Below are 26,510 nucleotides of genomic sequence, written 5' to 3' on the forward strand. Positions count from 1 at the left end.
AAGGTGTAAAACTGCCTTAACGTTAAAGTGTATTTATTTTGCATGCAGAAAGTGGTAAAACACTGAGCAGTCAGCTTACTGCTGCAAATAATGGGTGTAATGGATTACCCAATAGGTTTTGGTGCACAACTAGCATACATGGGTTCACAGGGGAGACGCAAAGAATGACTTCTCTCTTTTTGCTTCAACTAAAGAACCACCAACATTCCAGTACCACCTTAAACCACCGGGGGAGGGCATATTTACCGCCTGCCGCAACTACGTCAGCAATCGCAAAGCTGTTGAGTTGTTTCATCTAATTCATCTAAAATATATATTATTTAGTTTATGGAGTTTAATATTTATTTTACAATTGTTTTATTCCATTACAGATCAAAAAAGTCAAATACATTTTTAAAATTCATGTGTAGGCTACAACAAACAATCAACATGTTTATGTTTCTAAATCTTTCTATCTAGCTTAATATATAGCTAGATCTAGCTCATCATATGGCAGCCTGCTTATCAAAACACATCGAAACAATTCCTGTTGATAGGCAACTGTGTGAATGTTGCATTATACAGCAGTTTCTATGAAGTGGTTCATGATGATATATATATATATATAGATATAGATATTTGAATCCCATGGCCTCCATTCGCTGGATGATTAATAAACCCATTTTAGGAAAGGTCATGAACTGACAGATGTAGAGGTTTTATTTTAACAGAGTTACATGTATTTGCGGTTTAAGTGCAAAATGGTTTCAGCCTCCCTTTCCAGGGAACACCAAGAAAAAAACACAGAGCAAAGAAGATGACATTTAACAGGGAGAAAGAAGGTTACAGCCTTTCCCTGCAACCATATGCTCTGCATTTCCTATTTCCTTTCTTTCTCTCCTAATTAGTCCTGCAGTTTCACTCCTGTCACTTCCAGCCAATCAGAAACACATGTAGCGCAAGGTGAGGAGATGCAAAAGAGAGGAAAGCTATATATGACATATATGAGACAGAAAAGGTTATCGATTATGTCTGTACTGACAGGAAGATTTAAAGGATGTCCATGGGGCTTTATGAGACCCTAGTGATTTAAAAGGGACATATGTACGGCCTCTGAAAAGTCGCTTTAGTAGTTTTATTACACAGACATAATAGAAAGCTGGTGTGAGCGAAGATGAGAAAGATGTAAGAGCTTTAAGAACGAGCAGGGGGGGGAAGGAGGAAAAAGATGGATGGGAGATACTAACAATAAAAGGTAATGGGTTTAAAGCACGGAAAAAGTACCGAAAAAGTTGAAGAGTCTGTCAGTGTTTAAAGGATAAGGATGGAGGAAGGAAGGAAAAGTAGAAGAGTGAGGACTGAAAGAAAAGAACTATGGGAAAAAAATGGTAAGATTTGAAAAACATGCAAACGCTCAGCTATAAAGATGAAACAAAGGGTGTAGAAGAAGGAGGAAGATGGGGGTGATGGAAAGGGATGTAATGAGGGAAGTCCTCTTCGGTGAGACATTGGAGGCTTGAAGGATGGAAAATTGAAAGAAATAACAGTTATTGCTGATAAAAGGGGAGGAAAAAGTAATTGTGCTTGCACTGGCGTGAAGAAGACTAAAGGACAGTGAAACAAAAAGTGGAGAAAGGAGGGAAGAAGCTTATATGGTAAATGGACTGTACTTATATAGCGCCTTTCTAGTCTTCCGACCACTCAAAGCGCTCTACACTACATATCTCATTCACCCCATTCACACACATTCATACACTGATGGCATTGGCTACCATGCAAGGTGCCAAGTGCTCATCAGTTTGCGGATCTAACCATTCATACACAGATGGCACAACCTTCGGGAGCAATTTGGGGTTCAGTGTCTTGCCCAAGGACACTTCGACATGCAGACCACAGGAGCCGGGGATCGAACCACCGATCATCTGATTAGTGGACGACCTGCTGATGCCACATGATGAAATGTGTTTGAATAGAAAATAAATAAAAAAGGAGAGATGAATGAAATGTGTTTGAATAGAAAATAAATAAAAAAGGAGAGATGAAGAGGAAACATGGAAAAGAAGAGAAAATTGAGCGGAAAACAGTTGGTGAAGAGGTAAGGGCAAAAGTATGACAGGAAATGCAGAGGACATAGCTTTTCACTTACTTCGCCTCGGGCTAACCTACATTTGGAAGTAGGCTGACCCTGACTTTAGCCTTTAGGCATGCTGGTACTGCTCTGATGCAGAGTTAGCCCCAAGTTTGCACATTATCCCCTTAAAGTCAACTAAACATGGGGTTTAAAGCTGCCAGTAAAAAGTTTTCTAATGAATTTAAGCCAGGGCTAGTAGAGGTATGAATCATGTAGCCATAGGCTTAGGTTAACAGTGTGTGTGTGAAAACAGGCCAAGGTAAAATGGTAGGTAGAATGAAAAGCCTGATGGTGACATGATGGAGGACTTGTCTAAAGTTGAAAATGAAGAGGGACTGAGGAAGGTGGACATGGATAGAGGGATTGTAAGACCGTGAAGAGGTAGTATAACATTTTCACAGTGGAAAGAGGAAGAGGAAAAGAGGGAAGCCATGGCATGAGATATGACGGGAGACTGAGCACAGTGGAAGCCTGAGAGAGGAGATACTTGACAAGTATTGTTTCTCCTTTTGTCTCTCTTTTGTCCAGGGTGGGAGCGTTTGTTGATTCAACTTAAGTGGAGATAAAGTTAAGAGGAGGAAGAGGATGAAGGAGAACGGCTGTATACCAAGAGATAGAATAAAGCTAAAGACAGAGCTGAGACTGAGATTAGATAAAGACTTTTGGGGAAGACAAAAAAGGGGCCAGGAACTGGAGGAGCCAAAGGATTTACAGGATTTGGAAATTACTGCCTCTTTCTGTGCCTGTTTGAAATGACTCATAATGTCAGGACCCCTGTTTTTCTCAGAATGTACCCAGACAGAGAAACAGAAAATAAGCATCTTCATTGCCTCCATCCATCTTTCCTCCACTCCCCTTTCCAACACTCCCACTTCTCATCCACTCACCTTTCTCCAGACTTCCACTCCCCTCTCTACTCCTCTTCGTGCCTCCACCCCCCCCTGTCCTTTCCCTCTGTCTGTCTCTGGTTAAGTTTATTCAGGAAACCTCCAAAAAAGCCTCTCTGTGCTCTCCTCCTTCTCCTTTTATGTCTTCTTTTCTCCTCTTCTCTTAGTTTATCTCTTTGTGCCTCCTTTCATCTCGTCCCCCTCGCCAGGTTCAAACTAACTTATACAACCTCATCAGCCAGACAAACAGGTAGTCTAACTGAATTTAGACATGCACCGTCTTAACTTAAAATTAATTGGGAGCCATATCTAAAGTTATTTAAACATGTGTGTGTTTATTTTTATTGTGAATTAACATTTTTTAAAGGATTTTAGGAGAGCATTCCACCAATTTACCATTACAACTTTTAAAAAGCATCAAAATCAATGCACCAGAACCAAGAAGAAGAGATTTTTTCTTGTCTGACACCTACATAACCTACAATGCAACTTGACCAACAGCAGTTTGGACAGAGATTTGTTTGTTTTATTTCATCCTACTGACAGTTTTTTCTTATGAGTTAAATAAAATAGCATTTATAGTTGAATACAAAGACAAAAGAGTTTCTTTTTTTTTCTTTTTTTTCGGACCTATTTTTGCAGATTGAGTACAGCTCTCCTCTCTCATCGCCTGCATGCAGCTGTCATCAGTCATGTGCAGTTACAATCTTGCATCTTGATCAAATTATGATCAATCATGATCTACAAACAGGGATAGAGCGAGAGGGGGGTGAGGTGCATAAACAGAGAGAAGGGGGGTGTATTGAAAGGATACGTGAGGGGTTACATGAGGATAGACAGATTTTATTCAAAATCACATAATCTAGCCATTGTTTCCTCATCTCTGGTCCTGATGAATCAAATATGGGCTCGTGTGTATCAACATCAGACTGTTGCCCGGCTGCAAATCTGTCACTCTAAACAAAGCGACTTTATCCTGAAAGCTCATTTAAACCATATACAAATCACGTACGCTGTGCATTAGGGCCTGTCAGCTGTGCGTTACAGTGTGGTGACTCTGGCACACACAGGATGTAGTTTGAGGTTTTCTTCTTACTTATTTCACTTTGTGAATGATTCATTTCTCATTGAGTTATGTAGCAGATTTTGGGCTTTTAGTTCACTGGCTTGTTCTCTCTCAGACATTGCTGCTCAACCCCCTGACTTTGTCTTTACGCTTCTGTCCTTTGTTCGCTTGTAGCTTTTTAGTAAATAGATTACACAGATCAGCTTTGCTTTGTAATCAGTAAACAATGTTATTTTAATGACCTTGGCATTGGTTTTATACATAACCTTGATTGTCTAATGCACAAAAGGTTTGTTTTTTTATTGTATCTGAAAGATAAAACATGTTGGAATGACTGGATTCAGTATAAAGTCCAAAAATATTTACTGAGTACAGTTTCTGCTTGTCAGCCTCAAGTGGCAACACTGGCAGTTTTTCCATGAACAATTTGACTTTAATACTTTATTTCTGTGTAGGATTATTTCCTGCTTAAGTGCTGGATCTGTAAATAAACAAGTGTTTAATTTTCTTTGGTTTCTTTATTTAGTATTTTTCTTTCCAGTATCAGGATTTTCTCACCATTCTAACATGTGTCTCCTAAAGACGGGTCAGTCTCCTGAGCGTGTCCTAATATTAATGTTCATGTAAATCCACAGATGGTATGTCTCTCTCAGCCACACATGGTCTTGGTTTATCTATATCCACAGACGAAACCCTTTGACCTCAATTATTGAAGTTGTAACAACATAAAGAAAGCTCTGATGTATGGATGAGTCTAAATACTCTGACACTCTTTTAATCAAACATGTGCCTGTTCACTGTGTGTGTGTGTGTGTGTGTGTGTGTGTGTGTGTGTGTGTGTGTGTGTGTGTGTGTGTGTGTGTAGCTGCGTGTTTTGGGTGTTCGTCAAAGTTTCATAGGAGTAGACACATAAAAAGCCCTCACATTTACATCCTTGCTCATTAACATCAAGGACTGAAGGAGCACAGGCCCAAAGGTCAAACACCAGTAGCTTAGCCATTACAGCTACCTGTTTTTCTTACATTCCTTCAAATCCATCTCCCTTTAGGCGTTTCGTGTGATTCTGACTTTGAAATATGTCCTCTTGCTCTTAAATGGATCTTTAGAAAATGTGAAAAGACTGCAGCAGGGTCAGAGTTCAGGAGAAATGATGAAGCAGAGTGTTCTGCTGGGTTGGTGGCCAGGATATTTAAACTGTGAGTTCATTATGGAGAGATTTGCTGAAATTCCACAAATGCGTTATGGATACACACACACACACACACACACACATAGGAAAAGTCATGAAGACTGATGACAGTCATCCATCATCTCCTTAAATGTTCCTGTTTTTCCCCAAACCAGCCTAAGATAAATATGTATTATCTCGTGGGTTTAAGTGTCACTGAAGTGTGTTTGTGTGTATTTAAAGTGAAGTATAACTCTTACCATGTGCAGGGGGTCTTTGGGGATTTAATATGGGGGTCCTGGTTTCCACTGCTTTCTATTCTGACACACACACACACTGATGCACAGTGTATAACTGGAATGTCAAGCTCTTAAGTACCTCTTAAAGTTGAGGGTCACATCATTTGTGTGTGTATATGCTTGTTATTGTCTGTATGTGTGTGTCTGCTGTCAGCTTTAACAACAATGTTCTGTTGGATGATTAAACCTCTGCTTATTTTTTCTTTGTCTTAATATTGTTTTGTATAGAAATGAAAAAGAACAGCCTGATACTGTAAATAAACTTCCATTAATTTCCTATCCACGTCTCAAAACATCCCACTGTGCTCTGTGAAACAACTGGAAATGTCACCTAACGCATACAGTTGTGAGTGTTTTGACCTACAGGTGAACCACACAGAGGTGTACAATGTAAATAAACAGCAGCTAGTAGCAGCAAATACTTTAAACAGAGGCCCTTTGGTTTGAAAAATAATAAAGTTTACATCTGTTTTACATCTATCTCTATATTTCTAAAGCTGTGGTGTGACAACCTCTGTAGCTGTGAAGTTTGCAGAAGTGCCAAAAACTGCAGTTCCTCAAACAGCCACTCGAGGCTGGCTACAGAACAATCAATCTCCATAAGCCGCCATATTAAAATGAATTCAGCTCGCCTCGGGTTCACAGATGATCCATGTGTTTGCAGATTTTTTTTTGATTAGCCAGGAGGTGGAAGAGGCAGGACTGCCAACATGGCAGTGGCTAGAGCTACCACAATCTGGGTGACATCACTGATATAACATCCATTCGTTATACTTTCTGTGGTTTGAACTTGAATATTTTGTTCAGGCTGCAGATGAAGACAAGTTTTCTGTATGGATCTATATCGACTCTCCTATCTCTGTTATATAATACACAAGAGGAGAGGGGACAAAATATTGTTAGAAACTATCAAAGAAATGTACACTGTGGTATGGAGGAATAAATAAATAAAAACAGTGTTGGATGGATCACACTCAGTGTTGGCAGGTGTTACTAATTACATTATTGGTGGTTCTGTCCCAGTAAGTCATGACAGCATGCCAGTGAGTCAACATCACCAATACCACGACTGACACAGCTAATGGAATTCAGCCATCATTCATTTTAACACGTCAGCTAACTTTCCTACTGTGACATGTCAACGTGTTTTCACTGTGAAAAATGCCTGTTGTCAGTATTAATAAAGATACAGGAGGATTTATAAATAAATAAAATAAAAATTGTTTGCTTTTCTTGTCTTCAGGACCTGGACAGTCTGCAGATTCAGCTGGAAGAGGTACGTTTCTTTGACCTTTTTGGCTACAGTGAAGAAGAGGGAGGTTGGCTCTGCTTCATGTGCAACAACCCTGAGAAGGCCACAGGTACACACACACACACACACACACACAATCATAAACAAAAGCCCAGTTATACATAACAATAATTGGGGTACAGCATTATTTAGTGTGCATGCATAACAAAGTCAGTTTTATGCAAACAAAGAGAGAAATTTACCTCAAGCACATTATTGTCCTTGACAGTCTGTGTTTCAGCCCAGACTTTAAGATTTTCCTGGCAGCAGTGAAATCAGAAAATAATATTCTCCATTGTGTCAGCTTCATTTTAAAGGGATACTTTAGGGTTTTTTGTATGTTTTGTATGAGGTACTTATCCATAGTCAGGGTACCTATAGTTGACAGCGGTCCAGTTTGAAGCAGAGAAGCAGACAGAAGCAGGGTAAAGCTTTGCAAAAAACTAGTTTGAACCACATTAAAAAAGGCCCACCTGAAAAGACTCCTACCAATACCTTTACCTTGGAGTCAGTCAGTCAGTCTTGGAATCTGCGGTGTAAAACACTGCAAGGACTTTGGCGTAGAAATATGTCAGTTCTTTTGTTGAGACAATGCAACGCCAAGAGAAAGGGCTCTCTGATGGCAAGTTAACGTGATGATTAAATGCTCAATATAGTGTACATTTAAATGGATAGTGTTCTTTTTAGGTCTGCCAGGACTTCTGTCTACGCTGACTGTTGTCTACTTTAGGTACCACAGTGACTATGGATACCTCATACAACTCCATGTCAAAAAACCTAAACCATCCCTTTTATATGAGAATTGTCACTAAGCAGACAAAGACGGGGATTATGAACAAATTTTCATTGGATCAGCTAACAGTCAGGACAACTTTTGGATGAGTGAGTTGAATTGGTGAAAGTCAGGTAGTCAAATACACACACATCAGAGATTCAACCTTTCTGAGCCACAAATTTAGCTTAATGTTGCAACACAGGTATCACACAGAAACTTTGGCTGTGAATGTGCTTCTAATGACTATCAAAGCTGCAGTGGACTCTGTGTTTTTCAGCTCAGTTAGCTTTGACTACCGGCAGCTGTATTCCTGCTATGATCGACGTTAACTCCTGTGTTCCTTGCTGAGAGAGAGGGAGCTAGGAGAGTTTAGGGGTTGCTGTTACACTTTAATGTGGTAAACACGCTGACGGATGAAGTAACCAAGCAAAATCAATAACTTCATTGCCATGGCCGGTTTAAAAAAGGTGATGAAGTCTCAGCTTCCTCACCTCTGAATGGTTCCTAGCCCTTGTCGTTGTCTATAAAGAGAGCAATAAATAAGCGAAGTGAGATTTTAAAAGCAAAAGTCATTTCACCAGCTTTCATGGGTACGGTTGTGTTTCCCTGGGGTCTGATTATAACCATCACAGAGCACCATGGGATGTTTTTACTCAGAGTGCCTTCATGGGTAATAATCTTTTCCCAGAACAGTCAAAGAAAACAGAACAAAGAGCAGCTCTTATTTAATAGCTGCCAGTCTGATTTTAGTGTCATTATGAAGGGTCACTGCAATCAGTCAGTCACTGCTATCATGACTCAGCCCTGATTAGTTTACTTTGGACCGACAAACCCCTTCGATGAGCACTTTGTCCTGATGAAGTCAGACTTGGAAGAGTGACCAAATCCTTAAATCACATTTAGATTACTGCGTGTGTTTACTGTGTGTCTATACACAGGAGATTTAAAACAGTATAGTATGTGACCAAAATATATATTTTTAAAAACACATGAAGCACATTAGAAAAAGCATATAAATACATATTCAACTCCTTTATACAGCTGTCTCAAACACTGTGACTCACTGAAGAAACTTTCCTGCTCAGGCTTCACTCCCCTGCTGTCCCCCACTTGTTTCTCTTTCAGACAAATAAATATAGCCCAAATAAAAGTGTGTGTAGGTGATGGATGACGCTGTAAATTTACAGTCTATAAATTTATGGGCGACAGTTTACCCTTGGGAGAGCAAATGTGACAGAGTTTGGGGGAAAAAGGCACCTATCTTTCTGTCAGTCTCACATGGAAGCAGTTATTAGTTATATAAGAGAATAGGGCAGATGTTGCCTCCTGGTTAAGAAATGTGGAGGGAGAAGGGAGGTAAAAAATGAGAGGGTTGGCCTCTGAGAAAGTGAACTTGAAATAAAGCAAATGTAGTGTCACTAATAGTTAGCTGTAAACCTCTGTCCCAACGAGCAACATGGTGTTTTCTGTCTCTGCGTTTTGATGGCAGCTAATAAGAAGCCAGCAGGTAATTCCCAGAAAGCCAGGCAGGAAGTTGTTTGCCGGTGAAAAGAAACAGACAGATGGGATGTAGTTAAAGTTTTGTGCATGCATGTGAGTTTATTTACGTTTAGGTGGTTTGAAAGGAGAAAAGTTCAGATTACAGACATCAGTTTCCTTGTACACAAAGTCAAATTTAAAGCTTGTCATTCAAACACATTGTTTGTATTCTTGAGGCCTAACAGACGAGAGCATTTCCTTCCTAAAAACACATTTTTAAATGACAATTTACTTTTATTTTGAAATGTTTTATTTCCAGAAAATGAAAGGTTAACAAACAGGGACGTTTTCCATCTCATTCCATGATGTACTCTTCTATGATCTATGATTTGTATGATCCTTCGTTAATTACATTGTGTTTTATAAAGTATAGAGTATAATGAAAAACATGTAGAGTCTGAACCAGAGTTCCATCAGATTGTTTGCACGATTCTTTGGTGATTTTTTGTTGAATTAATGAGTTCCTTAAAATAATTTTAAGCGAGCATTGTTTACATCCATGTTTGACAAGTATCAGTCTTCTTCTTTCCCGCCTTTTGTTGGTGCATTATTAAACTGCCTGTTACAAGTCAGGTAAGAGGGTTTTGTACTGGTTAGAAAACTTCACTCTTACACTGTGCAATGCAGCCTTAGTACATTCCTCTGACCTGAAATAATAATAAAGACCCACCCACAAGCAATAAAAATATATTCATTTCCCAATGGAAATCAACAGTATGACACTATATTAAGGTGATAGATAAGTTGTTAAACATCTAAAACATATAGAAACATTCTCTGCAAACCTGAATGTGTGACAGACAAGTTGGAGGAAGGAGGAGGAACTCCAGTAATCTAAGACCAACACCAAAAAAACATTCATAAAAACAGTGAAATATCTGACAGAGGCTCAAACGTGTATCCTTTTTTTGAGTCAGGACTGTTTACTAAAGGTTACTAAATACCTCCCTACAGTTTTGATCATGCTGTGTGCACTTGGAATAACACTGCACACGTCTAAATGTTTCTACGGTCATCAGTATTCAAAGTATGAGATGATTTAGTGAGTTGTTATTAAGCTGAGTTCGCAGCTTTTCATTTTCTCTTTCTTCCATGTCATTGTCTTGTCATCACCCATTTCACAAAGTACAGAAGTAAACTATCTCACAAACACACACACACACACACACACACGCTGTCTTATCCAAACAGTTCAAAAGCCAAATGAAAGCCATTCTTCCAGCTCTGCTGCTCAGAACAAAGCAATGTAATCACTGAGCCAGATGAACGACTGCAAAGAACGGATGATTAACGTTTAGATTCATGCCAGTCTTTCGACGTTTCAGGAGGATTTAGAGAAGAAGTAGTACTACTCAGATTGGGTGATTGGATTGTGTGATTGGAAGCGTGTGTGGATACATGCGCATACTAAAGCCTTTGTGTCCTTTTGGCCCTGGATGGCTGTACTGCTCTGCATGTCTGCATCTGGTATAAACTTTAAGGATTAGTTCACCCAAACACAAGTTTTGAGATATAGCTCACTGAGATTTCTACTACAATGGAAATGAATGGAATTTTGTTTGTGCATGGTCTCATTAACATATATTGTTAATGACAATAAACCCATTACCATAATTTAAAACACACAGAACAAAGTCAGGCTCAGAGGCATCTCCTGTAACTGCAGCGCTGAACTCACCGTCATTAAACCTGTTTAAAGCAGCGCGTATTGAATCACCACTACACAAACACAGTCAGCCGTTCACTGCAGCGTGGAGCTTTAGCCAATGATGAGAGTTTTATTGAAACAGGAAATGAAAACATTTACAAGGCAATTGAGCTTCAAAGACTGCGTATGTGTGTGAATACATAGAGCCAGCGTATACTTGTGCACTTGAGAATGTGTGATGTGTTTTCAGCTGTAAGAAAAGAGACTAAGAAATGAGGACTTACTTCATAAAAGTTACTTTATGCTACTTGGCAGTCCTGGTGTGTGTGTGTGTATGTGTGTGTGTGTGTGTATTACCTGGAACAAGAAATTCTCCTAACATGTCTATATACTGCGTCTACCCTGCACTATATTCAAAGAGCCCACTGTGTTAAATAAGTGACCCCTCTGTGACCTTAAGCACCTGAGGCCTGACATTTTTGCATCAGTCACATGAACTCAGTGGCCTGAACCAACAGAATCTGCAGCAGATCATTAGTCAGCTGTCAACAGTCAGCTACATAACTTTGAGGAACATGTCAAACATTATATCCATGTTAAATCATGTCCGTGTAGTCTTTATTGTACATGAAAGAGTTCAAACGGAACAATTTAAAACCTTTTTTTTAAATATTATTTTTGGTCCCTGACCTTTTTTAAGCAAAAGTTGCCAATGTTTGTTTTTGATCATAAGATATAATCATAACAAATGAGTACAACTGTCTGAATTGCAATAAATACCAAATCTCAAAACTTTTGAATCAAAAATATTGGTTTGGTTTTAAACAAAAATAACAGGATTGCTTCACCACAAAAGTAACTCTTTTTTTTTCAGCACACAAACTCATAAAAACAAACTGGGAGGTAACGTCTATGTAATCTGAAGAGATTTACGGGAAAGCTGTTCTCTGCTTGACGTATCCGTGTCATCAAATACTGGAACAAACTCTTTGCACATTCAAATGGCTCATTTACATGAAATTGCCCATAAATTCAAATGGCTTATGAAGATGTGAACAGGTCACCAAAATGAAGTCAAAGCCAAAAAAACAAACCAACACTGTCCACTGAAAACTTTTCTTATTTGTCCACATGAAAGCTCTCCAGCTTCATCCATTAAATTAGTTACAGTCAATGACAGTGATGACTCATCTCATCTCACCAAAACAGCTTGAAACAACTTGACTTCACATCCAATGCAATTTGGATTTGGAGCTTTCAGGTGACCCACTTTTTATATTCATTTAAATACATCACATTACACTTCACATATTTACCATGTATGCATGCTGTTCACATTACCAACTGAGGCCAGCCAACGTTTTACTTTACAATGTTTTCTATTTCTTTACCATCGTAAAAAAAAACAAAAAAAACTTGCTGACTTGGCCTGAGTGTCTCACTGTGATTACTACACACGAGTGGGGAGCTGCTCTTGTGTTTTCCTGGTAAAGGAGAGAAGAAAGGTGATTTGTTTTCCATTGTGAAGGCCAAAGTGAAGCCAGTAGTTGCTGCAACTCCATGATGCTTTATGATATACTGTTGAACTACAGGAATGCCTTTGAAGTGAGTGGTAATGAGCGTGTGTTTGTGTTTGTGCATGTACTGTATGTGTGGGTATTTTTACTTGGCTACAACGTGCGATCACCTAATCAACAAACCTGTGACAGGGATAACCAGAAACAAGAAAAAAGAGAACTGTAATTGTCTTGACTGGACTTTTGGCACTCACAAACATAGACACACTTTAAAATATGCATACACACCCCGGCTCCCTCCTGTCTCTACATGTGGATTTGCACACACATTCACGCTTGTCTGGAAGACAGATCCCCTGTTTGCAAAAAGATGGAAAACCCCATGCAACACTCTCCATCACTCTTCATCAGTCAGTGAAGACGTGCTGGACAGAAGTGATCACCTTCAGGAATTAGGTTGCAAATTCAGGAGATTCCCTGGCTAAAGAGAGACGTTCATCTGTGTTCGCTTTGCCAAACGTTAAGTGTGATTACTGCAGATGGAGTTTTGAGAGTTTTAGAGATATTTTCTGGAATGATTTAAAACAGAATTCTCAAGGGGGCTGTTAGATATTCTGGTTATATCATCAGGCGGGGTTGTCGTCATAAGAAAACATGTTAGCTAATACCCTGTTATTGACAAGTAGGGATAATAATGTTGTAATATTTATCTCTAAAGCTCTACTGTCACACTTTCCATCACCTCTCTTGTCTTATCTTTATATAAACCGAATGCTGTGACGTGCCCGGTCTTCAATAAACCCAAAAGCGCATGTTACTCCGCTGCTCATCCAGCTCCACTGGCTACCTGTAGCAGCCCACATTCTCGTCTGGAATGCACTACCAGTTCCTACCAGATCAGGGCGTCCCTCTTTACCTTCGAAAAACTCCCAAAGAACCTGGTCTTCAGAGAGGACCTCCTCTCCTAGCACTACCAAAACACATGCTAAGTCTATCCCCCTTCTAGGACTGTCACTTGATTTTATGTTAGTAATAGTACTTATTGCTGCATTAATTTGATGTACCTTGATTGTTTCCCTTTTTTGTAAGTCACTTTGAATAAAAACGTCAGCTAAATGACTAAATGAAAAAAGGAAACTAGACTCACAAAGTATAAACTATCTGTAATTTCCAGCGGTACATTAACAGCTAGTTAAAGATACTTCTTCTCTTGTAATCTTGTAATGTCAACACATTAGTAGTGCATAGCTCTACTTCCATGCATGCACTTCTGTCTCCTTGTCCAAACTAAAAGTGCACTGACTGCCATGTCCCGTAGGTGACATACTGCCTTTGGATAAGTAGCTCATACAACCCCACTTCAAAATACCTAAACTATCACTTTAACTGTTTTTCTGTCTATTCTGAAACATGTGTTCGCAAAGCTCGACATGTTACAAGAGGAGAGTAATAAATTCCACTTATGAAATCCTGTCACTCAAAAAGGGAACTTGACATTTAACGCAAGCGAGGTGAGTAAATTATTTACAAGCACATTTTTTCTTAGCATTGATACTTCACCTCTTCACCGCTAAAAAAACTACAAACATCAAACCTTTCACATTAATATCCAAATGCACTCAGACATTATAAATGACAAAACAAATAGACAAATATAAAAAATACAAATATAACAAATGACAAACAGATAGACAAATACAAAATAACTTTTCATATTTGGACCTGAGGGTGTAATGAGGCTTATTGGAGGGACAGCTGTTTCTGGTAATGATTTGGGTTGGACACTTGACTCCTGTCACAGTTTTTCTGGAATCCTGTCACTCCTACGAAGCTCAAGCACAAGAACGGTAAAATTGTACTTATGTACAGTACTTGTAAATGTTATGTTCACAGCTTGTGACCTTGTCTCGTTGTTTGCCGTTAGTCTGTCTCTGACAAGGAACGATGGACTGCAGCACTCGCCTGAGGATAATTCATTGATCACTTTCCAGGTGTCAGCATCAAAGCAAAGAGACAGCATGATGGTGCAATGATTTCTGCACCCAAAAAAAACCCCTAAAATATTTGTTCCATAATGCAGACAACAGTGGTTTCCATAAGCAGCATTTCTGTCTAAACAGGCCAACAGGAAGTTGATGTGGTCCCACGCACACATACACACAGACGGACTGATGATTTGGAAAGAGTGCAGATGGGTTACTCATTTACTGAGCATCCCTGTGAATCATCAGTACAATATAGAAATAATATAACTACAAAATATTTTTACACTTTACCCTCAACCATCTAAAACTGAAGGGTCAGTTCACTCCAATTACGAAACAAACTTTTTTTCTGCCTCCACATCAATACAATGACTGTAAATTATTTATTATTATTTTCATTCACACTACTTGCTACAGAAGTACCTTCTACCTACAACCTTTGACTGTGAAAAACTACATTAAACCCCCCCCCCCAAAACACGTGAGTTGTTTTTTTTTTTTTTAAATGTAATTTTTCACTCAGAAACAGACAGAAAAACAGAATTATATTGAGCTGGAGACCAGGATTTGATCACTATCATCATCATGTAATAAAAATGACAAGCCTAATATTAAATGCTAATTAAAACGAGAGTAAATTACATGATGTTAAACAGAAAAGCAGCAGAGAAGCTTCTCTTTCTTCTCTCATCTTATCCAAAGTTTTTAAAGACCTTTAAAGGTTTGTCCTGTTTGGCATCAGGCACCTCTGTGAATCATCTCTCCAGCATGCCCACACATTCACACACACACACACACACTCAGAGATCAGATTGAGGTAATCTCCTGACTGCTTTACTCATCATCATGTACACAAAGAGTGTCTCTGTTTGGTGGTCAACATCTGAAGTCCTGGTTTACTGGCACCAAACCTGAGCCAATCATAACGTCTCTGTGTTTTGGCCCGTGGATGTCTTAAAATACACATCAGTAATCTGCGATCACTTTGACTGATTTTCATAAAGCTGCTCATGTTGTATTCAAGCGAAACAGAAACATTAATCGATGCTTGCATCTATAAATACATTCACACATACACACACTCAATTCAGTACTCGATCCAACTCAGTCCAGGAGGTTGACGTGGGTGAGTTTTCCTAATCAGACCAGTCCAGGCTCAACTTAGTGGGAGTTCTCCTCTATCAGGTCACACACGCACAGGCCAGTGAGACAAAATGCTTTTGTTGATTCAAACTGAACAACCCATTAATGTTGCCTGGAAGTGGAAAAGTTCATCTTTGTTTGTATCGTACAGTCATTAAATATGTAGTTGAAAGAGCTTTAGCGTTATAAAACATTGCAATTACACTGAAATAAATAAAAGTTGATCAAATTGAGAACAGGACTGAACTTTACTACGAGAATCAGAGTCAATGCATGATGTCGGTTTCAGGGCAGCAGTGTTGAGCTTTAGATGCAAAAATGTTGAATCACTTTATTTGGAGAAAGAACAGGACAGTGCGCAATGGGAGTGATGAGAGATCTGCAGGGTTCACCCACTAACAGTATGAAAGAATGGATGCTGTATGTGTGACGTCTCTGAAGGGAGCCTCTTCGGCTTCCCAGCTCTAAAGATCTGCAAAGACATGGATCATTGGTGGACGCGAGGCGGGCCTAGACACCTAGGTGCTCAAACAAGCCATCTGTAATGACACCTACCCGTCAATCAAAGCGACCACTTCCTTTCACAGCCCCGGAGGTTGCTGCTTGGGTTCACCGCATTTGATGCATTTGTCAACTGATGTGTTTAGGGTGATTCTTAAATGCACCAATACATGAGGTTTTGTAGTGTTTCACTACTAATTACATATACGTGATATGACTACCAGCACTTGTCCAAAGCATACCATAATCTTATTAGATTGGTTTCCATTAATTTGCCCATGGAAGAGGTTTCAAACTTAGATTACCCAGGGGCCATTAGCCAGTTTGCTCATTCCTAAATGGTGTTTTAATAAACAGACACTACATTACACACTACTATATACACTGCAAAGTTGAATTATATCATGCCGAATGTTTAGCAGAGGTATGCTATGAGAATGTTTTTCTGAAAGCCTACTCCATGCAGATGTAACAACTCCATGAAAAACAATCAGTTCCTCTGACTTTCTTCTGACACATTTTGGTCTACGCTGTGATAATCTGAGTTCAGCTGGTCATGGAGTGTTTATGTTGACACACGATCACTGTAAAATGAAAGACTGGAGGGAAAAACAAACTAGGAAAAATGGGAAAAATAGGAAATTTGCTTACCATATGTTATAATAAATTGGGGGGTTTTATGAAATCGTCTTGTGGGCTGGATTTTGCATCATCCTAAAATTGGCTGGAAATGAATAACTTATCACAGTGACAAAATAATATAATGATTAGTTGCCAAACATGCTGCATTATTTATTTCATCACTGACATTTTTTTTCTTATTGTTTACCTTTCAGGTTATGTTTCTCACAGATCATGAACACAGCTGTTCAATGGCTGACTTAACTAACTCAATCCATTCATGGTCTGCTGTAAAGTAAAAAGGGAAAACACCACAAATATATTGACTTGTTTTCCGTCTTTCTTTGTTCTTTTGATCCCTTTCTTTCTTTTTTCCTTTCTTCTTTTCTTTCATTCTTTCTTTTGTCCCTCTCTGTGTTTGTGTGGCCGTCAAGTTGTGAACCAGGAGGGACAGCCTCTGATCGAGGGGAAGCTGAAGGAGAAGCAGGTCCGCTGGAAGTTCATCAAGCGCTGGAAGACCCGTTACTTCACCTTGGCAGGAAACCAGCTACTCTTCCGGAGAGGCAAATCAGTACGTAGCCAATGAAAACGAAGCCTCCTCACACACAAACACACTCTAACATGGATACACATGCACATTGTCCATGGCCTCTCACTCAGAAAACGCTCATTAATATTTCCCTGTTCTGTGTCATTTGAATTATGATGAAACTGTGCATGAAACAGTGGAAATATCATCCCATGATACGTTCAGCTGTCCCAGAGGAGCATCCTGTGAATCCAACTGTAACAAACCTTGGCCCCAGTAAGGACTCATGGGGGACTCCCAAGGCCAAAGCATGATGCTACAACAATATGAGTCACTCTCACCCACAATAACACAAAGCAGATATCATTACGCACAAGTAGCAAACACACAAGAGGAGGTACTGCCTTGTACGGTACGTGTGAGTAAAAGAAAAACAGAACGCAAAGGTGAGGAGATTTTCCTCGGGGTTGCAGCAACACAATTTTTCCTCCAGCTTACTGTAAAATTGGACAAAGGCTGAGGTCACAGAACAAAGAATCACTGTTCAAAGGAAAAAGATCAAAAACATGGAGAGGAAGCAGCATGATCAATTAAATGTTGAGGTCAGGGGTCTGAAAACGTTTGCTAAAAAGGAGGTAAAGTTTTATACAGCTGACAGAAGAAATATTTTTTCATCAGTTCATAGAAAAATCTGATTTGTTTTACAGTGTCTACAGCACTCATGTATCTGTGTGTATATCCTGGTTTATGGCAGTCATTTATAAGCAATTAACTGTAATTGAAATCATTTTCACAGCCAACAGGAGATTGGGTGTCCTCTGGATCTTTACAGTGGCAAATAACATCATAGAGAAATATCTGGAAATGGGGAGATTTTCTCCAGCGATTGAAATGCAGAAATAGAGTTGAGCTCTCTTTTTTTTTTTTTTTTTTACTCCAGACAATAGTCTTTGTGCTCCTATCCAGATGGTAATGGATTACTCTCAGCGGCCACAAATTTGGAAAGGTTTTTTTTTTTTTTTTTTGCTTTTGTTCTCGAAGCACAGTCCGTTCTTGCCAGGACGTTCTGGAGGTAGCTGGCATGTTGTGAAAGACCTTCTTTGCAATGGGGAATGAGATTAAGTACCAAAAAATTTGATGTTTCCTCCACATTGAGTGAGTGAGCAGCTTGGACACAGAGGTTTGAAACTTTCCCCAAACAGCACAAAGATAAAACTTGTATTTCACTCTGGTACTTAAGTTTTACCATTATTTCTATTAGTATTTATTAAGTGAATCAAATACTCTCATACCCATTTCCCTGTATTGAAGGTTATTGCTAAGCCCCAGTGTTTCCTCCGCTGAATACTTCAGTTTCTCCTTAATTGAGACCAGACAGAGAGTGATGCTGAACTACAGGCAGGCTTGGACTTCGACTTGGCAAGACCTCATGCATGAAAAATAGATGGATAATATGAGAATAATATGAAAATGAATGATGTATTCAGTGTGTTTCTATAATATTGTAGCATGCCTCGCTGGGGGTTCTCAGCAGCAATTATGACACAGAGTGATGACAGTTTCCTTTTCTTTTTTTATACACACTGTGGTGGACACACGATTCACTACTGACGTCCACAGGCCTTCTGTGCACTCCAGGCCACCCGGCGTCCACCTACTGTCATCTGTGTGTCTCTGTCTCCAGTTTCAGCATGCTACTGGGTAACAAGGGACAGTGATTAGCCAGCTGTTTCCAGGTGCTCTAATAACCTGACCTGGTGTTGCCCTCCTGAGCCATCCCCACACAGCTCTCCTGCAGCTGATTGCCAAACCAGGCCCCCTCCACAGTTATTAATTCACTTGTGATACAGTAGATGTTTGGATATTAGCACTAGCACAAGCAGGTATACACCATGTCCTGTTTACTTTTGCTGTGTAATCCAATAATCCATTGTAGTGAAGATGTCTGCTTTTACTTTTTGTGAGTGAAATTTTGGAAGTGAGGTGTGGTGCGTTCACTTCCCATGAGATGTAGCATATCGTTTATTTACAAGGTGATTGAATCTGTTAGAAAATTAGAGCAGAAGAAACAAAAAGCAATCATGCGCATCGTGAATGTCGGATAATGTGGTTTCAGAACTACACTAATGTCTTTGGACACTTCGGGTATTTATTGCATGAATCCACAGGATCAAGTTCTTCTTACCAGAACCATGCAAGCTGTCAAATGCAATCAAGGAATAAATAAATTGCACACTAAAGATACAAAATACAAGCAGGGTTGTAAATATTATGAGGCAATATCTTTGTCTCGTTCTAGTTAGGATAACATTTTCCATCACATGGCTAAAATCAATCAAATGTCTATTTGAATCAGTCCTTGAATCCATTAACATGAAACTGCTGTGGGAAACAGAAATCAGACCCTCAGCGCAACCAGCCGGGAGGTAAAACTGTGAACATGTCGTCTTGAAATGAACGCTTTTCAACAAACACGCTCGCTCACACACCACAGAAAGGATGTGGGCAGCTGCCATAAGTTTTGCAGCTAGCTCTGGATAACCACATAACGTAGCTATGGGGTAAGAAGACATGGCTGTGGTGCGGTACACACAACCACACCTCCACACACACATTCAAAATGACACTTAGCGAGGTGAAACATGGGCGTGACATGCACCAGAGCTGGAAAAGTTCAATTCCCGCCCTGGAGAAGCAGAAGGACAATAAAGTGTAATTGTTCGTCCTGCAAATGATTTCTTCTGAGGTCGTACGTACTGGAAACAACCCTGTGACGCAGTATTGTGTGTGTGTGGCAAACAGGCATTGAAAGGCCTAAAATCCACAAAGAGCTTTTGAACATGGCTGAAAATAGATTTCTTGATACAAAACTCAACAATACTGGTACTTTACTTGACCGTTCCCTTTTAATGCTACTCCTTATGTCCAATTCCACTTCATTTCAGTGGGAAATATTACAAATTATTAAGCAGGTTAACAAAACAAAATAAGATCATCTTATTATGATACATGTTTTCATATAATACATATTTTGACATAATGACATTGACATATTTTTATTCAGGTAATATTATGAATTTGAATTTTACTTGTAATTTGGATTTTTTACAGAACTGTGTTGCTGTTTTAAGTTAAAGATTTGACTAGGTTTCCTATCAGCATTTACTTTTCTCAAGCCTGCATTAACTCAGTGAGCACAGGTTGTACAACTCCAGGTGAAATGGAACAAAAAATGTTACAAAAAATATATATATATGATTATATATGATATATATTATATATATATATGATTTTCCAGCTGAGGTTTTCATTTGTTCTTTTGATTTTCTGTCCTCTACACAGAAAGACGAGCTGGATGACATTCCTATTGAGCTGAGCAAGGTGCAAAGTGTCAAGGTAGGAAGTTTTGACCAAAAACCTTTACCTGGTCTGATGGATGTGGATTTTACTTCTGCTTTATTGTTGCCATTTAAGGCTACTTATAACCATCTGATCCTGTTACAGTGTAGTGTAAAGGTCTAAACCCTCCTCATTTGGAGTTTATGTAATTAAAGATACGGTAGATACAGATACAAATGCTATGACAAGGCTTATATATCGCAGCTGTAAAGTAAAAAAAAAAAAAGCTCGAAAAAGTCAAGAAGTTTTTAAAAAGACAGCTGCATCTCTTCCTAGAAGACAGATGTTTTAAGTTCTTTTCCCAACTCTTTATCATCTTTCTTCATTTTTTCCACAGGTGGTAGCCAAGAAGCGGCGTGATCGCGGCCTGCCGCGTGCCTTTGAGATCTTCACCGACAGCAAGACGTACGTGCTGAAAGCTCAGGATGAGAAACATGCTGAGGAATGGCTGCAGTGCATCAACGTGGCCGTGGCTCAGGCCAGAGAGAGGGAGAACAGAGAGGCTACCACTTACCTGTGAGATCAACGCAGTTCGCAAATGAGGACACGTACTGTATTATTGGCTATAGATGCCATGCACACATGCAAATTCATACATGCTGTACACAAAAACATCCACTGCCAGTAGTATAACTTTATATCTATAATTGTTGTTATGCAGTATTTTTAGAAACTAAAAAGACTTTAAACCAACCGTAACAGACTCACTGTATGAGGGATGGTCACTGACTGTTACACTATGGACTCATTGATGGACCATCATAAATGAATGTTACAGTACAACAAATGTGAACTTACACATTGACGTGTTCAGAAGATCTTCACCTGACTTGACCACACGGTGAGGAAATTTCAGCTTCTTCTGCTTAAGGCCAGACACTGCTGTGAGCGTTAATTCAACACAAAACCAAACCAGCATCTATGGAAACTTGGGGGTTTTTGAGTTTAATGACGCATGATGATTGAGATGTTTTGGAGTCCAGAGTAGCTTTTAGCAATAAAGGCTTCATAGAAGCACAGACCTCATAAAGACTTAGCAATAATGAGACTGAACAGATTCTATTGAAAGCAGGAAGGGTGAAGAAGAGGAGCCTAATGGACAGCAGACGGGAAGGGCATTCATCACTGGAATAATGTGTATGTGTGTGTGTGTGAGAGAGAGATAGAGAGATGGGGGGGTAAATGTAGTCTTAAAGATATAGTTTCTGAAATATGCTTACAAAGAGTTAGATGAAAAGATTGATATGACTCTCATGTCTGTGACATGTGGCCACAGCCAGAAGATGGTTAGGTAAGTTAAGTTTAGCAAAAAAGACTGAAAAATCCCCCCACAAGCACCTCTAAAGTTTGCTACAACTAATATTTGATTTGTTCAATTAAATATGGACGTCAATTTGCCTATGTAGCAGAAAAGTAGGGACCGCCGGCATTGTGGAAATGGTGGCCGAGAAAGCTTCTGGAGCTGAAGTGAACGCTGTGAAAAAATGCGATTAAATGTTGGTGCAAATGCTCGGCACGGTTGCAGATTGACAAAGAAGAAGAAGTGGTAAAATGTTGCAATTAGTACTTCCGGTAAGTGCAAAACGACCATACCTGAATTGGTATAAAACTACCCTGCCAAAATTAGCGCACTACGCCATGAAGGGTAAAATGTACTACAAAACAATGTACTTAGAGAAGTATCCGAACTGAGACACAATGTATTTCTACCTTCATATTGACTTGAACCACTTGGCACAGCTGCCAAGTGTTCTGTGCGTTTAAGAAGCAGCTCTCCGCTTCACTTCATGGAGAATTCATGCTGTTCCGCTTTTTGATGGACACGGCCACCAGCCACGTCAAGAAGTACAGAGCAGATCGAGCTGACCGGAAGCCACACAAGAGAGAAATCTGGTAAATTCTTTCAAAATAAAACACCCTGTGCAGACTCCTGAAAACACAAAAGATAAACTATTACATTATGTAGCCCACTTACTCATGGTAGAAGCACATAAACCCTGAAAAAAATACCAAATCTGAGTAAATTACCAAAGTTTGGTGGCCAAAATGCTTCACTTTTGAAATACTATGGAGCCACGTGTAGAACGGATTAAAAGAGCATCACGACCGCAACTTCAAACCCATGCCTGGCACAGCACCCAGTGGGATCCAGGGGTTAGACATCATGAAGTTGCTCCTCCTGACCAGAAAATACTTCAGTAGATGGCTGCTCCATAAAACCAACTTCTCAACCTTTGGACAGAGCCAGGCCAACTGTTTCCAACCTTTATGCTTTATCAGCCTCTGGTTCATATTTACTGTGCAGACATGAGAGTGGTATTGATCTTCTTATCTAATTCTTGGCACTATTCGAACTGTTGCTTTAACATACATATTGTTCTCATGTGGAACATGGGTGTACATATTCAAATCCAGTGTTTGTTTTTTAAAAATTGCATCATGTATTTTCTATATTTTTGATTTATAGTGAATCTTTCATAACTAACAAAACATTAGAAAGCAACAGCGCAAACAGTTATTTAAGAATCTGAAAGGTTTCATCCAACATTTAAGTTAGGAACATCCTCATATATTAACATATCCTCCTTATTTTGACCTTCTTCTTCTGGTTCTGCTTTTGTACTAAAGTGACTTATGAAGCAACCCCTCTCAGATTTAATGCAGTGGTCAGATTTCTGCTCTTTTGCAATCTTAATAAGGTATGACCTGAGCTATTTTTGGCTTTCCAAAAAGAAACGTCTGCAACAACTGACTCCATGTTTCACTCCATTGTCATCTCAACTGTTGCTTAATAGTGTAATTTAGACCACAGATTTCTAAGAAAACATTCAAGTAAATTAGTGGTTACTTTGTGGATTTAGAAATGGTGCCAGGTCAGTCACAATGATTTACGACGGTACAGTGAAAGTTTTTGTTTCGACAGCTAAGGACCGAATCTCCAACTCAGTTATCTTAAAACAGGCCCTTCTCAAAGCTCAGATTTTTCTTTAGTTTAAACTGTGAGATTATTATTATTGTTATTTTCATTGGATTAAGTGTAAATTAGCATATGACTGTTAAAATGTGAGCTCTAGTTTTTATTTACCGTTTTCCACCTTAAACTGTGGCAGTATGTTACTCACCAACACCAGACCAGGATGCAGATGACAAACATGTTTTGATCCAGTCAAGCTCTGAACCGCCTGCAACAGAGAAACGTTCACGCACGGCCGTGGCGAATCAATTTTGTATGATGTCTGATTTTGATCTATATCTGGAAGCATATCTGAGGTGTGTGTCTGCCTACAGGTGAATACACTGCTCTCTTTTTTGATATCAAATGCTTTTGGTTTTGGTTAAATATATAAAATTAAATGATCTGGATATATTAAAAATGCCCAAGGTGGTCATAAACTTGTGTGACAGACAAGCATGTTTACTTTGTTCTTAGTGTCCTAGAGCAAAACCCTGTTAGCGGTGTACCAGCATAACACTCATACAGTCATAACACTGCCTTTCCCACCAGATAGGGTTACCACTGTGTACCCCCACACAGCAGAGCTGACTTACACATAATTTTATGTACATTACCCTTCTCCTTTCCTTTCATCTTGACTTCCTCTTTCCTTCTTTTTTTTTTAGATTTATGACCTACATACACAGTTGGCTATGCACCCCAGTGTCAGGGGGACTTCCAACAATAACTGCAATTATTTTATTTTAACAAATTCTTTTTGGCCGTGCTAAGTGTCATGGCTCTGGGGGACGTCAATGTCCGCCTATCTGTCAGTTGGTCTAGACTGAAATGACTCAACAACTGAGATAAGACAGAGATTGGCATAGAGATGGTCCTCTGAGTTTTTGTGGTTTTAGGTGAAATGTCTCAACAACGCTTCCCCTCAGATTCAGGATAACATAACGATATATAAATATTTTTATTCATCCCTCAACTTTTCGTTAAGTGCCATCATGTGGTCAAAGTTTTTCTGATGAATGACCAAATACCTGCAAAACTAATGACATTATCATCAAACTCTCAAACCTATCTGGACAGTGAAGTATTTGTGCTAAACAATAGTATACACGCGCACACGTATTACTTGACTGTAGCTGCAACAAGCAAATGTTATCTCCACTATCCTACCCTTCACTCTAAATGTACCATGGAGCTTTTATTGCAGTATTGATTGTTTGGTGTTTCAAGTGAATGTCTGATCATATGAATGTCAAAGTTGTCTAGAAGTTTAAATGTGAACACTCTCTGCCATCACGCTGCCATGTTGGCCTAGATTCCAGAGCTTTGGGGCCAGTATCTTTAGCTAAAAAGATCAGTTGTTTTAGGGTAGTATTCCTTTTACAGACGATGTTTGTAGGCAGCTGAGTAAAGATCTATCTATCTATCTATCTATCTATCTATCTATCTATCTATCTATCTATCTATCTATCTATCTATCTATCTGTCTAAAGCACAGTGAGATTACATTTACAGTGTTGAAAGCAGATAAAAGGATGGAAACACTGCTGTAGATTTCAGCAATCACACACACTGTATACGTGAAGATGATCGACACAAGTATTAAAGTTTCTGGATGTATGAAAACAGTTTGGAGCATAAATATCAGCCTTGTGTAAAGAATCATAGTTTTTTTTTTATTCAGTGTGTTGTTAAATTACATTTGCTTTTATGTTTGACTTTTGGTATAAGGTCAATATTTATTTTTTACAAGTGCTATTGTAACACTTTGATCATGTCTGGAAAGACTAGTGAAACAATAAATGACAAATTGTCGCCTCTGTGTCTTCCCTTACTTCCTCCGTTGTTTTTATATTACTATGAATTAATACTGCAAGCAAATGAACGTGAAACTGTGTTTTATTGACAGGTAAACTGGCATCGTTCTGGATTGTATATTTGCCTGTTGCACCTTTTGCATGTCCGACACTGCCTTCCTGTCTTTTTCCTGACAGGATTGTTCAATAAATCTTCACCAGTGAAATCAGTGAATCCCCTCCTCTGTTTCTGTTTTTTTCACACCTGGATTTGGTTTTGCAACACAAATGAGACGATTTAAGAAATTGAATAATGTTTTCCTGAGTCACAAGGAGAAAAGGACAAATTGATTTGAACAAAGTAGGGATTGTTTCTTTGCATGTGCAGCTTTAGGTAATTTGTCCATTTGAGTTCAGTTAGTGGGCTGACTCACTGAGCATCACAGTGATAGTGATCCTCTATCTGAAGCCCTCATTTGAACTCCTCAGAGGATGCGCACACATTCACATACATATAAACACTGGCATCAGCAATAATATGTCTAATCTCCAGGAGATCATTGCATTACACCCCCAGTGTACATTTAAAAGGAAAGATGCTGTGCTAGCTAGAGACAAAGAGAATCACGGGAATTATTCCATATGCCCAGAGAGTAAACCAAAAGATTCCTTCCTCCATGCGTGTATCTTGGTACTATTTGTGCAATCCAAAGAGCTTTCTCTGACTCCAAACCCTCCAGATGGGATCTCTCAATGTCTGTTGTGATTGTTCTGATCCAGAAACCCGGTTTCACACATCAGCTGAAGTGAGGCTGGCAGAGCTGATTACTTGACAGTCTCAAACTGCCATTATGTTCCCTCCAGAGCCTCAAAAAAGCACTTTAAGAAAGAGATTTGTCATGTAGGAACTGGGAAAAAAAGGTGGACCAGCTCAACCTCAAGCTTTAGAGGATGATTCACTGCGAAGCTTTATGGACCCTTTGGCAATAGTGACTATGATAATTGACACAGCTGACATGGAGGGTATAATTTCAGCAGTGTTAACAGCACAAGGCACAAGACCTCTTAAAGCTGTTAGAGTTTGGTTGGAACATTTAATCCCAGCAAATGCAACAAGATGCCATGCTGAACCGATGTGCACTTTGATGGATCGGTGGCTTTCTGTGCATACGGTAAAACTGATATGCACCACACTCAATTTATTTGTCTACCACATGCATGTGCAGCCTCCATTATTATGGTGTAAATCACAAAAGCCAGCATTTATAGAGATTATCCCTTCA

At 39.3% G+C, this 26,510-nt stretch overlaps 1 protein-coding gene across 1 annotated transcript in view; it reads left to right on the forward strand.

The window, feature by feature from the left end:
* Positions 1 to 25,265, forward strand: part of veph1 (ventricular zone expressed PH domain-containing 1) — a 75,997-nt gene extending 50,732 nt beyond the window's left edge. Inside the window, exons 12-15 of the mRNA XM_027280429.1 lie at positions 6,774 to 6,891; positions 16,985 to 17,121; positions 20,422 to 20,475; positions 20,816 to 25,265. Coding sequence (XP_027136230.1) covers positions 6,774 to 6,891; positions 16,985 to 17,121; positions 20,422 to 20,475; positions 20,816 to 20,998 — 492 coding nt within the window. The 3' untranslated portion in view covers positions 20,999 to 25,265. The remainder of the gene's footprint in view (positions 1 to 6,773; positions 6,892 to 16,984; positions 17,122 to 20,421; positions 20,476 to 20,815) is intronic.
* The last annotated feature ends 1,245 nt before the right edge of the window (positions 25,266 to 26,510 follow it).

Source organism: Larimichthys crocea, chromosome VII, assembly GCF_000972845.2.
Source record: "Larimichthys crocea isolate SSNF chromosome VII, L_crocea_2.0, whole genome shotgun sequence".
Taxonomy (NCBI): Eukaryota; Metazoa; Chordata; class Actinopteri; family Sciaenidae; genus Larimichthys; species Larimichthys crocea.